Source organism: Coccinella septempunctata, chromosome 1 (genome assembly GCF_907165205.1).
Source record: "Coccinella septempunctata chromosome 1, icCocSept1.1, whole genome shotgun sequence".
Classification (NCBI taxonomy): domain Eukaryota; kingdom Metazoa; phylum Arthropoda; class Insecta; order Coleoptera; family Coccinellidae; genus Coccinella; species Coccinella septempunctata.
The window spans coordinates 66,221,675-66,240,446 of NC_058189.1; the positions used below are offsets into that span (position 1 = coordinate 66,221,675).

Consider the following 18,772-nt stretch of genomic DNA (forward strand, 5'->3'; position numbering starts at 1 on the left):
GAGGTGGTTCAAGTCTCCTACCTGAGCAAGTCTCCCGGACTCCCCCTACATATCATAATACATAGTGTGGTCCAACGAAAACTTAGCACCTCGATTTTCCGGCTTTGAAATGTAAATGTGGAGAATTGCTTGGACCCGTTCAACTTTTCTGCTCTTTGCATCCCCGTAACTGCAACGTGTTGAGCAAAATTTGCTGAAAACATTCACGTACATTACTCAAGTTTACTGGTGTAAATTGGCGGCATTCATTAATGATTCGAGCTCACAAATCATCCAGTGACTCAAGCTGGGTAGAGAAAATCTTGGATTTCAAGTGACCCCATAGAAAAAAGTCCAGTGGAGCCAGATCAGGTGATCTGGGTGGCCACTCAATATGTCCCTTTTTTCCAATCCAAGCGTGAGGAAAATTTTCATCTAAGAACTGACGCACCGGTTGAAGGAAATGAAATGGTGAGCTATCTTGTTGGAAAATAATTGTTTGATGGTCTTCTGCATGTACCTCAGGAAATAATCTTGGATTAGTGGGATGATTCATGTCCTTTTACCAGTATACATAGTCCAATATAGCCACGAATTCTCAAATTCAATATAATCTTGGATTTTCATCTGAGCAACACCGACGGCTTACAATGCTGTCAAGGTAAAATGAATCCTCTTCCGAAAAACAGATAACGAATAGATATGTAGTTTTGATTACCGTTAATCATTTCACTGACCATTTAACAGAACTAAAGTCGGCGATCGGGATCATCCTCATTCAGTTCCTAAACCAATCGTATCTTATAAGGATGGAATTTATGTTGTTGATTCTCATGATTGTTGTAGGTGAAACACCAGATACATCGGACAATTTCCTAGTATTGAAGGTCGGATCCATTGCTACATGATCTAAGACAGCATCGTCCCTCGCTTCGTCCCTTTCATGCATCCTCTTTTTGTTTCCGACTGAAGCAGTAGCGTCAACTTTGGTGACCAGTTGCACTAGTGAGTAGCAAACGAATTAATACATATAATTTTGGTCGTGAGAGGCAGTAGGCCAATCCATTCGATCCATTTCGTCTGGGATATCATAGCCAGAATGTCAAAAGAATTTTTTCCCTAAATTCTATCACACATATGATACCTAATTGAATGAAATATCCAGCTACTTGTCTGCTGTTAATATCCTCGTGCCGAAAATGTTAATTCTGCACAAACCTAACCCACAAATAATTGCTTCAGCCATTCCGACCCCCATACATCCCCAACTTGGTCAATGACTCAATAAATAATTAATATATAAACGTTGTCGCACATATCTCCTCTCCCCCAACTGTATATATGTACATTCTGGGTGCGGTAAATTCAGTTAGGGGGCATTATTGCGACAAGTGCATTATAACAATGCATTTTAGTGCCTCCGGTCGTATTTTCGCAGTGGCACATTGCGAGGTAGGGGTTGGAAAGGGCTGTGAAAAGATGCATCTGTAATGTGGGATTCTGCATCGATTTCCGAGTGGTCCGTAAGTGAGTCGTGCAGATTTCTGAGATTCTTCTCACGTTGTTGGATATTGTAGTCTAGTCGATAACGATAGAAAGGACTACGCGAAAGTGATAGCAATATTGGAATGGAACGCGCAGTAACAGCAGTGGCGTACTGGCCTTAGGAAAAAAGTGAAGTAAATCAGATACTGATTTAAAAAATAAACCAGAAAGCAATAGCGGTTCCAGGAATCTGTAAACAAATGCGAAGGACTTAAGGATATGATTCCTCGATGAAAATAAGCAGTGGTAGTTCCTATAAATTTTTTTCGAAATCTACCTGCCTTCCAAGATACAGCCTTTGGAAGGCGATGACGAGTTGACAGTTTTTAATTTTTTTTATGGGTTCTAAAAACACTGAGTCATAAAGCTATACATAATATAAAGCGCTAAGTAGATGTTACTCACACAATTTTTTTAGATCTCATAACTTTATTATTAGGGGTTGAAAATAACAACATGTATTTCAGCGGGAGGTAGTCATTTTATACAGGGTGGTCCAGATCGTAACCAAGAAATTTTAACCACGTATTTTATATCAAAAATAAGCCCTAGTTTGTCAAATAAACATATGTCGAGAAATGTTTCCTCTCCGAGATACGGGGTGTTGAAGTTATAGAAAAAAAAATGTTTTTCATTAATAACTTTTACACTGCTTGAAATATTTCTATAAAATTTGAGACATAGGTTTTGAGCGTCAAGGAGCACTTTTTGCATAATATCATTTCTTTTTTATTCTAACAGTGGCGTCCGTACTACAGCGAGACAGAATATTTTCAGATGAAAAAATGATACGCCACTGGTTTTTTCGACAATAAAAATTACTTTTTAAATCCTTATTTAATTTGGAGCAAATTCGGTCTCTTGACTTTTTGCTGTACGAGGCACCGTTTCCGGTTAAAAAAATTAAACACATTCTCATGCATCAAGAAATCGCCAAAATTTGATATGGTAGGTACATAATAATAATAAGACTATTTTTGCTATATCAAATTTTGGCGATTTCTTTATGCATGAGAATGAGTTTAATTTTTTTAACCGGCAACGGTGCCTCGTACAGCAAAATATCAAGAAAGCAAATTTTTTCCAAATTAAATAAGGATTCAAATAGTAATTTTTATTGTCAGATAAACCAGTGGCGTATCATTTTTTTCTCTGGAAATATTCGGTCTCGCTGCAGTACGGACGCCACTGGTAGAATAGAAAAGAAATGATATTATGCAAAAAGTGCTCCTTGACGCTCAAAACTTATGTCTCAAATTTCATACAAATATTTCAAGCAGTGTGAAAGTTATTAATTAAAAACATTTTTTTCTATCATTTTAACAACCCGTACCTCGGAGAGGGAACATTTATCGACATATGTTTATATGACAAACTAGGGCTTATTTTTGATGAAGAATACGTGGTTAAAATTTCTTGGTTAAGATCTGGACCACCCTGTATAACACTTCTACGAAGAAACAGAGATCAGAACTTCTTGTAAGTTTTCATTCATTGCGAGGAAAGTATCGACTGTATCAAAATTTTGCAAGAGACTGTTTTTCTCCAGAATTGAATGGGAAGCCATAAGAGAATTTTGTTTTTCGAAAATCTATCCAACGAAAACAATTTTTGAAAGAGAATTATAAGGGTTTGTTATTTTTAACCCCTAATAATAAGGTTATGAGATCTAAAAAAATTGTGTGAGTAACATCTACTTAGTGCTTCACATTATGTATAGTTTTATGACTCAGTGTTTTTTAGAACCCGTTAAAAAAATTGAAAACTGTCAACTCGTCATCGCGTTCCAAAGACTGTATCTTGGAAGGGAGGTCGATTTCGAAAAAAAATTATAGGAACTACTCCTGCTTATTTTTCTCGAGGAATCATCTCCCTAAGTCCTCCGCATTTGTTTTCACACACCCTGTATATGTATGGTCGAAAAAAGATCAACTTTTCTACTAATAAATCTCGAATTTCATCGACCTCGAAGCAACCGTTCGGTCTTGACGAATTTTTAACTCCATCTTCTTCGTTTTTGGCTCTCTTCATAATTTCCCGAAGAATCATATGCAGCTGATCAAGAGTGAGCATAAACCCTGCCACTATTCAGCTGAACCAGTCAATTCAGCCCCGATCCAATGGATGGTGTAACACACGTGTGGAAAATGTTCGCAGGATTCAATATCTTCGGGAATAACTATTTACGATTGAGTTCCATGAATAATTCACAAGATATGGAGGAACTATGTTATCTGCAATGTTTTCATCTCATCAGAGAGTATCATTGACATCTGCGACAGTTCAATAAACTCGTTTCTTCAGATATATTCGTGTTATATATGTTATATTCGAAATTTTATGCCTGGAAATGGAAGTTCTGCTTCAACGGGCCACATTCCAACTTTTTCGAATATTTATTCTTCTAAACCACCTTCTTTCGAAATCAGAGATTAGAGAAGAATGTTTGAAGATGATGCAGAATTATAAGACTTCATTGGAAAAGCTTCACTGTAAACTACTGCCTGGTACCAATGCAAGATTCTGTTGAAGAACAACGTGTTAAATTCCCAAAGCATGGTTGTAGTATCATATCGGCAAACCATGAGAATAGTATGAAATGTCCATATATCTGGGAAATTCATAATAAGAGGAAGGGGTGACGCTACCAGACTCTTCATATGATCTTTCAATCGAATCTAACTGTTTCGATTTCCGGATCTATTATCAGTGTTGCCTAGGCTTCCACCCTAACACAACAACACGATTTCGACAATCCCGATTTTTGGGTGAAAAATGAGCAAGGGGTTAGACCCCCCCAAACTGACCTATTTTCTACTCTGTCTGAAAATCAGGATGTTCTATTACTGTATTAGGATATGGAGTGCATAGAATGTGTTTTGAAGATTCTAGAAAACCAAACAGTTGATGTTTCAATAGAGAATTGCACCCCAGAGAGCTCTTCGAAGTCAACTCGAAAATGAAAAGGGGAAAAACAAAAAAAATTGTTTTCTCCTAAACTGAGTCGGATATTCGAAATTTTGGTATAAAAATATAGGTTTTCGAACACGCTGAATCTTTTGCGAGCAATCCTGGAAGCCCATCTACCTTCATTTAGATTTTCATTTAGAAAAAGGCATTTTTCAAAAATTGCGAATTTCACTTGAGAATTCGTCAAGATCGAACGGTTATGCCGAGATGGATGAAATTCTCAGATTTGTTACTAGAAGAGTTGCTTTTTCAGAATATGTATCACGTTTAGATCTACGATAATTTTCATGGAAGATAATCCACTCGAAAGATGATCTTCGAAAAATTCCCAAAAAGTTGGGTTCAGTTAATACTTCCTCAAGACCGAACGGTTATGCCGAAATGGATGAAATTTTCAGATTTGATACTAGAAGAGTTGCTCTTTCAGAATATGTATTACATTTAGATCTAAAATGATTTTCCTGAAAGATGATAGCCTCGAAAGATGACCTTCGAAAATTTACCAAAAAGTTGGGTTCAGTTAAAACTTCCTCAAGACCGAACGGTTGCTTCTTTCTGTCATCAGTAAAGAAACTATCGATTTTCGAGTAGAAGAAATTCCACAAACACAGTTTCCCTTGATATTTCTGAACATGCCGATTTTATTTCGATTGTGAAGATCTTGACAAGCCACCGAACACACGCAAAACTCAAGGCAGCAGTTGAAGACTGAAAAGTTCAAGATTTGTGGGGAGTTCCTTCCGTTGGAAAAATACATCTTTTGTTGATGAAAATAACCCCCGGCAGAGCGTTTATAACACAATGTTGGGTAAATGAGGAGTTGACAGAGACGATCAAGTCTAATTCGTCACCTTTACAGGAATTTTTCTCGAGTTTCTTTGAATTCGGTCATTAGAGAGGGCCTTCGGGCATAATTAACTTGAAAAGAATCCTCAAGGGACGATTTATCTCATTCCGCTGGTTTATTTGATTCCTCCTTTGTTGGGCGCAGAAAAATTTCGTTATTTCCTCTCGTTATTTTCATCCCTACCCATCTACGAAGCTCATGGTATTCGTTTTTGATCATTGTCGATGATATTCTAAGGGAGTTGGATACATGTTGCCATTAAATGAGGAGACAAAATGATACCAGAGGAAAAAATTCATTCATATATTGTTTGCAACCTCAGGAAAATCTAGATGATCTAAAGAAATCTGCACAGTTCTCAATCCACTTGAATAATCAATCTCAATCTTGAATCTTATGGTCGTGGATACGAGGATGTATTGATATCTAGTTAGCCTAGACCAGATCCATGCATAAAAAAAAGGGTTAAGAGGTAAGCAGAAGATATGCTCAATACCCTTGGTAATCAATGTCCTTCGTATGCGACCGTGAAAATTGGACTGCAAGCTTCAAAAGAGGTGAATTTTCAATTGAGAATGATGACCGATAGGGCAGGATAGTTTCTGTGTCAGTCCCCGAAAATATCGATACAGTTCATGACATGATTTTATCAGACCGTCGAATTGGGCTAAAAGAGATATCTAAAGCACTGAATATTTCATACTAACGCGTTCATCATATAGTTCACGTCAATTTGGACATGAGAAAAATTGCTGCAAAATGGATCCCCAAATGTTTGAATGTTGACCAAAAGCGTGCAAGGGTAGAAGCATCGCATTCGATCTGTGCTCGATTTGAAAACGATATACACTTCTTAAACCGAATTATTACTATGGATGAGACTTGTTTCTACGATCCAGAAACAAAGCAATAATCGATGGAATGGCAACACTATGGTTTTCCAAGACCTAAGAAGTTCTTGCTTCAGTTTTTTAGGATTGCTATGGAGTAATCATGGTTGAACAATAACCGGAGATTACTATTTGACATTACTGACCACTCTACGGAAAAAAATTAAAGAGAAAAGACGTGGAGAGCTATCTAAAGGTGCTTTGTTTTTGCAGGACAACGCTCCTGCACACAAATCTCATATTGCCATGCAGAAAAATTCGTGATTTAGGGTTTGAATTACTAGAACAACCCCTTACTCACCAGATTTGGCTACATCCGACTATCATCTCTTTCCTCAACTGAAAAAAAAGTTTAAATTTTCTTCCAACGAGGAGGTAATAAAAGCTGTGGAGATCTGGTTTGCACAGCAAGAAGAAACATTTTTTTTTTGGAGGTCTAGAGACGTTGCAGGTTCGCTGTAATAAATGCATTCAATTAAGAGGAAAATATGTTGAGTAATAAAATATTTTGACATTGAAATTTTGTTTGGTTCTATAGTAGGCTAAGAATTTTTCAATATATCCTCGTATCAGAACATTAATTTCAAAATTATAATAGATAATCTCTTCAACAGACTGAGTCATTGTTTCATACGATTCAGAGGACGCTCTAAAGCTCGAGATATATTAACGCAGGTCGTCTCCAATCTCCAAGGCTTAGGGGTAGCAAACCTAATGATCGAGGATGTTCGGCACCAGGTGCCCCCAGGGTCAAATTAGACGTGCGCCGTGTCGGCAGGATCGGAAAAACTTCAATGCCGTCGATGTCTGTACAATGTAAAGTACAATGGAACATCTTAGAGCGGAGGGCTTGTTCAAAAGCTGAGTACGGTTCGTTAATATGTGGCTCTGGGCTAGAGATCTGATTTTCGCCAACATCGGTATTCTGTTCTCGTCTTGCGGCCCCGTTGAAGGGTTGCCGCAATTATTTTTTTCTGTACGCTCCATGTTTGGGAACAAAGGTTTCCCATCCTGACCATGCTGATGGATCCATGCCCATTTATCGGCTACAAAAACAAGGGAATGAAGATGGTAGGTATGATTTTTCTGAATACAGTGGAAGTACAAATTAGTTGGGTACGTTTCTTCATGGTCAAAAATTCATTTATTTCAACACCAAATTGAAGAACAGATCATTCAAAGTATTCTCTACTGCTGGCTACTACCGGTAGATTAGGGTGACTTGAGACAGTCCTGTAACTTGGGACAATTACCCCCCTTGCAGATTTCTTTGTTTCTTACCATTTATGAGTGAAGGGACAAACTTATAAGATTGTCTTTTCCGTTAGTTTAACCAGATTCCTGTTGAGTTTGTCGTGACCAGAGCGTTTGAATTGACAGGAAAATTAAACGAATTCAGGAGAGTAAACGCGCGTTTTTTGTGGCCCTTATACTTTCTAGTGTCCTGTACATGTGTTTTCTGGATACGTGGGATATTGGCATATTAGATATGGCATGAAATGTCAACACGGATCTCATTCATTTATTTTGTTGTTTCATAGGGTGACTTGGGACAATGCCCAATAGATACAAGATACGCATTGTCAGCAGGAAATATGCCGATTTTTCGCAGGATATTTTTATTTACGTTCTTTCCACAAAGAAATCATCAAAGAATTAAAGAAATCAAAGTTCCCTTGGTTTGTTTAGTTTTTTTACATTTGGGTTGCAACTATACACTGTCCCAAGTCACCTATTTCATTTGAGAGTTGAGAAATCAATGAATTTTAACTTGTAATATGTTTCACTGAATTCCGACTTCAAAGTAAATTCGGTCACTTCGGAACCGGTTCAGGCTAGATGCACAGGGTGTTCTACGACGATATAGAGTTCCCCATATACAGAGGGATTTATGGGAGGGTTTTTTTCATGAATACTGAAATTCATGCATATTGTGAGTTCGTACATTTATGATGACTGTGATTGTTATTCATATATATTATTCAACTCTCCTTGCACGATGAACTTTATGAAAATCTTTCACAGGGTGTTTTATGGCGATCATTTCTCTATATACAGTTGGTATAAGAATTAGTTTCCCATGATGAGGAATATTATGTACACATGGTGATCTTCTCTTTTCTTCAATAAAGAGGTACTTACAAACAAGCCTTATATGGCTCACACTTTTTGGTTTCGACTTCCTCAAACGCAAAAACGCAGAAAATATATACGAGGACCTTCTGTATACATAAAATACTCAGATTGGCGTAGCCAGTTTTTTTCGGAAGGACCTGGAGAGCTCTATGTTGTTTTATGGTTATTTGCTCGAAAATTCTGTCGATTTCAGTATCAGGGGTGGATGAGAGGGCGTGCCCAACTTTGCCATTATCTGTCTACGAGCATGAATTCATAATTCCTCAAAAACCTGTACTTAATGAAGAATTTTTTCAATAAAATACATCAAGTTCAATATTTATTGAAAAACTACGTAGGTAAGCAAACTGTATTTCTTCTGAATAACCACTGGTAAATCTATGGGAGATGATTCCCCTACAAAAGGGTCCTGTAGCGTTCCTCGAACAACTGAAGAACAGAAGAATCATCACTTATTATTAATTTTTTTCTTCATTCATCATGAAGTCTTCGAATAAGTTTTGATGGAAGCTTTATTATTCACTTTTTTCCTCGTTTTCTGCTCTATTTATTTGTTTCAGATATTATTCCGAAATGGAAAGAGGATAAAGAAATTTTTATATCAATGGAAAAGAAGCCTTCAGTATTAAAAGCTTATTCGGTAAACAAATTTGTCATCACAACACTACTCACGGGGAGACAGAGTTTTTTTACTGAGGTTTTTCCCTGAGCTCTTGTATCATACTCCAAATTGTATGGTACCCCGTTACACTAACCTTTGCTATATTGTTTGATAACCAAAAATGTATTGCTTACATTCAAAAGAATATATATATATATACATATATATATTTCGGAAACTGATCCACGTCGTCGAAAAACACCCTGACGAAGGTCGAAACTAAATAAATTTCCGGAATTTAACTAAATTCCCACTTCAAAGCGATTATGGGGTGGTTCTGAAAATTTGGGTACTAGGGTTTACGTTTCTGATCTGTTTGTCTGAAATATTCTCAATATTGCTACGAACTTCGAATAGGATATCCTATTTACTACAATTTTTTTCGTTTCTCCATCTCCTCTGAGTAATTTTGTTTATTTCTTTCCTATCTACATTCCTGATACTTAATTTCAAAGGTTTTCCACGATAAATATGGATCCAATTAAGTAGTCCTAGAAGCTGAAATTTCGAAAATAAGTCACTGAGATCCTGAGAATGAGTTCTGTGTAGAAAAAATTCGATATGGCTGCTAGCAGCCATATCCGTCAACTTATTATGACCACCAGCTCTCAGAGACCGCTGGTATGGTTGAGATATCGCCACCGAAGATACCACAAGACATTAATGCCGGTGAAATCATAAAAATATTCAGAAATGTGCCGTCCAGCATCGATTACATCCGAATACATAAATAATGCCCCACGATACACAAGAAATAATTCCGAAATACCCATTATTTACCTCGAAATTAGATAATATTGTGACTGCGGGAGTTCACGAGCCAATTAGTAGGCTCATTTAAATAATTTGCTAATTCTGTTCGAAAATATGTCCCCTTGCTACCGGTTTTTTCATCGTAATTGTTTACGACCGAGCCGTGTATGCAGGTGCATACCATTGTGACCAGTGGGCATCGAAAGAATGATATTCTATATCTCATTAAATTGTTCGAAGAATCACCGGTAATCGGATACAGCAGGATATGGCAGCCCACGTTCATTTGGACAGCTCGTACGAGCAAGAATTGTATGTATGCCTCACGATTTTTTTCAGCAAATCGTTATGTCCGTTTCTCGGGATAAATGGCATGTTTCTTCGAGTTGTGGTATTAAAAATGTGATAGAGAGTTTTCTAACCGACTGGTCTTGAGTGTGGACCTCTATTTCTCAAGACTCAATATTGTCATATAAGAATTCTTCCCATTCAGAGATTTCTACCAACAGCCTTTATTACAAGTTCACCTTTCAACTGGGATCAACTGAATCCTTCATCTCCTCCCATCAAGAATTCTTTTGTGTTCGTTACAAGCCCCCAAAAATGTTAATCTTCAGGTGGAACGATTCGAAGCAAATGTTGTGCTACTGTTCTCCTATTATGAATATTTATAATCCCCAGGGCAGCTTGGTTTTGGTCTGTTAACGCGGCTTCACGTCAATCAAATTCACGGTTAAAAAAAAATGAGAGGTCTCGAGACATTTCTACACATTGCGTTCGAGGATTTGAACACAGTGGTGGAGAATATTCAGAAGGAAACTCCTCTAGGTTGACCTGCATTATTTTATACATCGAAGCAAGTGTTAATTTTTATAGCCTCATAAACAAACTTATGGTCAAGTCTCTCTCGCCCCCTGTTCAACTCTTTCATGGGTTAGGGAGACATGAGCCAATTTTTGGTTCTTAAAAAAAGAATTGCTGTACTCAAAATGTTCATCTCACCATCACTCTACTATTATTAACTATCATAACCTATTTGGGAATGATATCTTCACGCAAAAAAATGAGTTGCTACCATTTACAGATACAACTTAAGTGGCTACCCATACTACAAATTCCTTTGTACGCTACTGGATACAAACTGTTTCAGGACGTAACACCAAGCATATGAAAAGATTACAAGAATCAAAAAGGCTCGACATTCATTATTATGTACGAATGTTCCCATTAAGTATCACGGATGACTGGTTCAGTATTATAAGTTTTCGAAAAATACTACATGACAGGTCTGGAATGAAAAAAAAGCTGGTTCGTATGAGTCGAATCGTTTTCGGATGATGGAATCCTTTTTTCGATTACCCGCTCGTTTATGGAATATTCGAAAGAGTCTTTCTTTGTTTTATTCGGTTTAGAAGAAGCTTGCCAAAGCAGAAGAAATAAGTTCACTGCTATGAAATAATCTGGGATTTTAATATATTTTGCTCACAGAAAGCCATTTCGGTAAATCCGAGTTTTCTTGAAGACGTGGCCAAGAAAAATTCAGGAAGAGAACTTGAAAACTGAATAATATGATGTGACAATATCAATATAAAAAAATTAAAAAGTGAAAAATGGGAATTTGTACAACAGTTTTTTTTGAGATCAAGAGGTTTAGTATGAAAATATACATATATTCTAGGGTACCTGTTAACCTTTTAAATACAGGTACCTACTCGATGATGGCTCGATAATCCAACTTTTCGATTTTTACAATTTCGGTATACATCTTCTTTCTTTTAATTTATTGTGTAACTCTGGTTTACTTTTTTGACCTTAAACTTCACACTGACACTTTAAATGAGTTAGTGTTCGTTGCTATGGTAACACAATATTTTATTCATGGAACTGGTCTAGGCTAACTAGATATCAATACATCTTCGTAATGTCTGGAATGTGATGAATAAGATTCAGTTCGTTCGAAGGGTTAAAGTGCACTGCGACCTTAAGGTGTCAGAGAAATTCTTGCAGTTACATCATCTAGAATGCATCCTTCAGCTCCAGAGCTCTAATGAACTGAAGTATCTGAAATGGCCACAAGTAAGCCACGTTTTTGGCTTCACAGGATTCTCCTTCAAAGCATTTTCTTCTTATGCGACGCATAAAAAGGAGATACGGAGTTTTTCCACTTACCCACAGAATTTTCACTTGTCTGTTTCTGCTATATATTAGTAGTGTAGTGTCTTAAAACATCTCTCAGACACTTTTTAGATCTCATAGTGTCTAGGTTAGGAAAGAATTTCTTGGAATTATCCAGCCTTGAAGGGTGGAAGATACCGCCATGAAGTATCTCTTCCGTTTTATTCCTCCTTCTGAATTTTCTCTTGCATGGATGAAATGATGGATTGAAGCTCCCCCATAGAAACAACAGGTAGCCCCAATTTAGGATTCTGATTCTGATTATTTCCTGATCACAGTCCAATATCCTAGCAACTGCTCGATTTTCTCATCTCAATGTCACTCTGTATAGATGCAGTAATAGCCTCGTGATACCTTGATCATTACGCGGACGAGTCAGCAACAGATTACGGTCGCAAAAACGGCACGTAAATTCTAAATGTCCCGCAGCCACCTAGCAGTCCAGATACAATCGGCAGTCTCTTTTTCGACGCATTTTCGTCGTTCATAAATATGTAGGCCCCTTCGGTGGGGCAACTGCAGTTTGATTTATAAACTGGGTCCTATATCCGGAAATATGTATGACATCCTGTTTTTCGTGGCGGTTTTTGGTTTATTACGTGGGGAATAAATTTCGACCGGTTCATTTCGGATGTATCGGACGATCTTCGACCGTGGGCCGCTGTGTAGGGTTCACTTTTCTTTGACGTTCGCCAATTAGTTAATTGCGCTTCCAAAGACAACTCGTCGATTTCGGTCCGATGACGTCCTGAGTCATCATGGCTGGACTGGCACGTTGTGGATTTGTTTCGAATTCATGGGAATTCTCTGTCGAGAATGATGGCAGGATTTTTTTGATTGATCGAATCTGTAAAATTGACATTTTCAGTAAATAATGGTTATTTATACAACAAGTGGGTTAAATGAATAAACATGTATAACTCACGTGTTGTATACAAAATTGTATTCCATTTTGATTAGGATTCAAATGATAATATATCCAGAGAATTATCTTTATAATTCACGAAATGACATGAAAGCTCGCTTTTATCGATTGTTTCTACTCAGAGCATTATTCAATCCATAGCAACAAGAGCAAGATGATGTTTACATGTATACTCCATTCACTTTTATTTTAGCACTCGGTTGGCCATGAAAATTTGACATATTTCACTCTGTATAGTACGAAAATGTGGGGTTATGACGCTTGTCAAAACATTTTTGGGTTTTAAATCAACGCTATGTTGCCCGTTCTACGTAAAAGTTCAAGTTATTACGTATTTTATCACAATGTCGAATCTCTTCGGAAAATATGTGACGAACATAATTGAAGTTTATACAAACTGATTGACGGCATACCAAATCCAGTTATTTGCATGGAAAATTAAAGAGATCAGTATAATATCATAATATGCACTAGCTTGAGGAGAGTAAATGTTCGTTATCTTCTTTGGCTTACATCATTTGTAGATTTCAAAAATATTAACCCGAAGATGACATACATATGATGCAGAGGTTGGGAATGGGTATCTCCCAAAGGAATTAACAGATAATTACAATATTGTTAAATTCTCCAACAAAAATCATCTTGCATCAATATAAGTGAAAGGAATGAAAGGAAGTTTCAAGTCAAAATGAACTTCACCTTTGAACAAAACTTTCACATGAATAAACAATTAACAGGACAATTGACTCGTATTTGTGGCTGTTCATCTTAATACATTGATTTAATAATAATAATTAGGTATTTATTGGTACCTTAAGACATTTACAATATATAGGACATGTAAAATGAAAAATAGAAAAATTAATTTTCGGGAACTTCTACCATGACTTCTACGATGACATTAATCGAAAATCCTGTTGTAAACTTTTCGCATTAATTCACTCAAACATAAAATTCTCAAATGCCACCACTTTTTTGGGTCTCCCCATAGAAGGAAATTCTTTGTCATCCTCATCATTCCCAATCTGATTGTCGAAATATTCAGCTGAAATATAAGTCGTTTAGATTCAGATGAAACATTATATAAATTCTCTCACATTGAATATGTTCGCTACCGTCTGACGTATTGTGGATTTTAGAATATCAGGGTATAACTATTTGAATGAGCGGACCTGAATTCTAAATAGCACTTCCTGAAACCCTGTCTCTTTTTTCAATCACTTTCGATACTTCTGTAATAAAAATTGATATTAGTTGTGGCAACGGCGTTATGACATTAACGACATTTCATGAGTGCCAACTTTACTGAGTTCTAGTCACAAAAACTTGAGAAAATTATTCCATGGCCAACCGACTGCTAAAATAAATGTGAACGGAGTATATGTAGTATATGGGTTCTACTATAATAATTCTGATCACACAAAATCCTAACCAAATAGGAGAATGCAATTAAATACTGATCAATAGTAGCAGCATTATTTCCTAGTGGTGTTTCAAGACGATGTTTCATTATGTTTGCACTTCCAAAACAATCTGTCAGCAAATTCAACTTACATGATTCAAGAAAATGCAGTGATGTTGATTGCCAAAGGTTCTTCAATTAACGAATAATTCGATATTTTTGGTTATCCGAGAAATTCCAGTGAAATGTTGAATTCGAGTCAGGATATTCAACAGCCACAATATTAACCAATAATCAAACCGAAATTAATTGATGGCTATTCATTCCGTTACAGCTCAGGTAATCCCTTTTTAATTAGAAACCGTCGTCAACAATAGTTCTTTTGCAAATTCATTTTTAATGAAGAACGTTAGAAATCATCGCTGAAATTACTGGTTTAACTAATAATCCTTTGATTCGAAGGGTTGCCATTGTAATCAAGGAAACCACCGAGAAAATTATCGTTCATTTCCAGTATAAATAGAAAAACGACGAGTGTGATTGATAGAGTTTCGTCTGTGCACTTGTGAAGTACCAATAATCGAAATGCTCAAGTTTTTTGTGGTAGTTGCGATTGCTCTTGTTTCCGTGAACGGGGTATGTGTAAATTTGTTGTTTTGTCAAACATACTATTGATGTGAAATTTAGATAAAATCTCACAATCTAGAGAAGCATATTGCGCAAGTTTTCATACATATCTGATTGTCTCTTCGATAGCGTATTTGGTACCTATTGGTTTCTTATTCATTTCTTTTATATGAAACAAGAGTCAAAACAATTGGACTATGGAATGTTAGTGTAGCGATCAGCTTGTACCAATACTCTTTGTGGTTAACTTGTAAATTCAATATGAACTATTTGTTCGATTCTTCTAAAAATCGGCTATAGTAATTACTTGAGAAGTTGGATATTGAAAATGAATCTCAGAGTTTTTCATTTAGTTTCACTCAGATAAATCTTTGTTTTTCAGTTCAGCAAAGAACTGAAACAAAAGTTTCTCGACAAAATCAATCAGGATGGAAGTGCTTGTGCAGCTGAAGTTGGAGCAAGTGAAGGTAAGCGATGAAAAAATTTATACATTGAATTAAGCTTTGAAATAAAGTGAAGATATGTATTCAGATTGGGTAATAACTAAGGCATACCTTCGGTTTTCACCATTTTGTAGAGAAATGTTTGAAACCCAAATTTCATTTTTAACAATGGAACTTTTCATATCCAACTGAGTATTTGCCATCCACCCTTGCAAGAGAGTTGGAGGGTGGTTGAGCCCTAAATGGCTAGATCCTTTGTTGCTGAGGATGAATTGATCATTGATCGGTTTTTCATCAAATTTATAATCTATTATTTTGTAATAGGTATGAAATGGTTACACATATGGAATTCGAATCTCTACGAGGTGTGATGATATAAAAATAGAGACTATCCTAATAGATATTCAGTAAACTAATTGCGTAAAACAGAAAGCCTAGTTGTAATGCCTCATATAAGGAACTCATATTATACTTTATCTTTTTTGACAAGTTTCTGAAGCTGAGTTGGATAAAATTTTGACCGTTAATTCAATTTATATTATTACCCAGTTGAATATTCCTGATCAACTAATTATTCTTGGGGTGATTCACTGAATTTCGATTGATCTTTCAGACGATATCAATGAATTGAAGTCCCATAAATTCCCTTCACGACACGAGGGTGAATGTCTGATTTTCTGCTTGCACAAACGTTTTAACATGGTGAGTACTCTGACAAATATCTTGAATTTACCGCAATGAAATCTGATAACTGAAAGAATTACTTTCGACAAAATAGTGCAAAATTTAAACAAAACAGAATTAATTTGATAACACTAATATTGATTGATTGTTATTGATTAGATGCACGATGATGGAACAATCAATACCGAGGGAGCCATAGAAACAATGAAACCTTTGAAGGAAGAGGATCCGGAACTGTACGATAAGTTTATGACAATCGGAAGGCGTTGTACCGAAGAAGGTAATTTTTTTCATATACTAGAATATATGTTTTCGAACGAAGAATTGAATATTTCAGTTCAAACTCAGGAAGATAAATGCAAGTACGCTACAGAATTGGTACAGTGTGCTGTGAAGAAAGGAAGAGAGGTAAATAAATAGTGAATTTTCTTTCGAACAGAAACTGTAGGATCTGTTTTCTTTCAGATTGGACTGGACGAGGCACTACTTGAATAGAATTTGAATTTTAGTTGGTTGATATGATGAAAATTAAAAGTTGAAGAATTATAACTCTCGTCTTAATTCGAACATTTCCTCGATCACTCAAAAAAAGAAAGGGATATATTGAAATTAGTTCATGTGGAGGCAAATGAAGAGTCAGCAAAAACATTGAGGGTGGATTCATTGTGGGTCTTTCACATAATTTTTTTTTAGCAGCTTTTTCTTGAGAATTTCTCAGAAAACTGACATAACTTAAACTGGCATGGAAGCGATTGAGCAATATTTTGTTTATGATGTTATAATATCACATTTCACAGATACTTTTTAATTTTTGAATATCGAATTACTCGAACACTGCGCATTATACGAGAAAATATGAAGAATAGTTCTATTCTACAAAACGTCCAAATATTAATTAAATAGCGTCCAACTTAGCTTTTTTGACAGTAGGTAGAACTCATCGAAATAAGTGGTTCACCCAGAAATTGTCTATATACAATATCCAAGATGGCTGAGATACAACCCCTAGAAGTTCGACAAAATTTTATTGAATTTCGAATACGGGACTGTGAAAGGTGAAAGGTGACTCCGGCATCGCAAAAACGAAACAAAACACAAACATATGGCTTGACAATGAATGGTTCAGTACCAAGTTCATCGGTTTAGATGCATCAGGTCACTTTTGAGAGAATCACAATTGTTGTATCGTGCAATTTTGGGTGAAAAAAATGTAGAAAATCGAGGCAGTTCCTTGAAAGTGCTTATGTTAGTTATGTTGAAAAAGTGATATAAGATGTTTCCCATTTCATCCCATTTTTACAACGATTGTTGGAATGTTCGAACAAGAAGATTGTGATACCCATTGTGAAAAATTCGTGAAGAATTTAGACGAATGTTATTGGTGAGATTTTGAAGTATTATTCTATTTTTTACAGTTGTGTCCTAAGTCTCTTCTATCAGTTGGTATCGAAATGAGCCATTTCATAAAATCGTGTAAGTTACTAATAAATCATGAAAACAATTCGGCAATCCCAAGTTTCCATTTTCATTACTACGTAAAAAATATCGAACCAGCCAATATCCTAAACGAAACCACATGGTCGAATAAAGAGATAAGTTTTTTCCCAATGCTTTGCGATAATTTAGATAACAAACGGTCTGGGGTTGTATTAGGATCTATTTCAGTAATCATCAAAAATTTTTTTTTTCAACTTTGTGATTTTGAAAGTTTGTTATAGGTGAAACGCTTCATTTTGACCAGTTCTACCTTATGTTGAAAAAAATCCAATTCACTGCAATTTCAATACTCTGTATTGGTAGATTCCTAAAAAAGTAGAAATGGACCAGTTTTCGATTCATTTCAACATGCCCACTCATAATGAAGATTCCGGTGACACCTTTTGATCGTTAAATTGACATTACGCAAATTGTATGCATATTCCCTTCGATCATAATTATAAGAATGCTAAAATATTGAATGCCCCCGCATTGCTCACAGCAGGAAAATAATTAAGTCGGAGACGACTCTCTTATGTCCTGCTCCGAATGTCATTTTAATTATTTTATCCGACGGCGAATCTCCTGATATTCAAATTCCCAGTAAGATGGGATCTCCTGGATTGACGCAATAATTTTACGAGCGCACGAACGAGAGATCACCAATTTTTTCTACGCAAGAATTGATAATATCATTCTTACATTAGATTATAACCAATGTGAGAGTCTTTAGGAAGAAGGTAACAATTTTTTTCCATATCAATTTTTCCGATTCGGTCCTGATAAAAAGATATACAGCGGGTTTCATAAGACTTTGATTGTCTGATCAACGATTTGACAGTCACTCGCTTTCTAAAACGAAATCACTGAAACGTTTTCATTTCCGAATATATTGGAGAAGTAGCAATTGAGAATAATTGAATTGATCATGAATGCATTATCGATTGAAAACAAATTGACGTCTATTCGTCAATCAAGCGTTGATTGCCCGATCAAGCTTTATGATACCCGAGGATAGTCATTTTTAAGTTATTATGAGCATGTCATACTACACATCTATTGAACAGAGTCAAATTTCACAGATACTTTTTAATTTTTGAACATCGAATTACTCGAAGACGGCGCATTATACGAGAAAATATGAAGAATACGTTTATTTTACAAAACTTTCAAATATTTATTAGATAGCATCCAACAGTTTCAAGAGTTTGGTTCTTTGAATTTTTGTTATTTTTATGGTACATAAAGCTCATAATGGA

At 36.0% G+C, this 18,772-nt stretch overlaps 1 protein-coding gene across 1 annotated transcript; it reads left to right on the forward strand.

The window, feature by feature from the left end:
• Positions 1 to 14,780: 14,780 nt before the first annotated feature.
• Positions 14,781 to 16,583, forward strand: LOC123318369 (general odorant-binding protein 19d-like). Its single transcript, XM_044904980.1, has 6 exons — positions 14,781 to 14,919; positions 15,293 to 15,377; positions 15,967 to 16,055; positions 16,197 to 16,317; positions 16,375 to 16,445; positions 16,503 to 16,583. Exons 1-6 carry the CDS (start codon positions 14,869 to 14,871, stop codon positions 16,530 to 16,532), a joined length of 447 nt encoding a protein of 148 aa, XP_044760915.1. The 5' UTR covers positions 14,781 to 14,868; the 3' UTR covers positions 16,533 to 16,583.
• Positions 16,584 to 18,772: the final 2,189 nt, after the last annotated feature.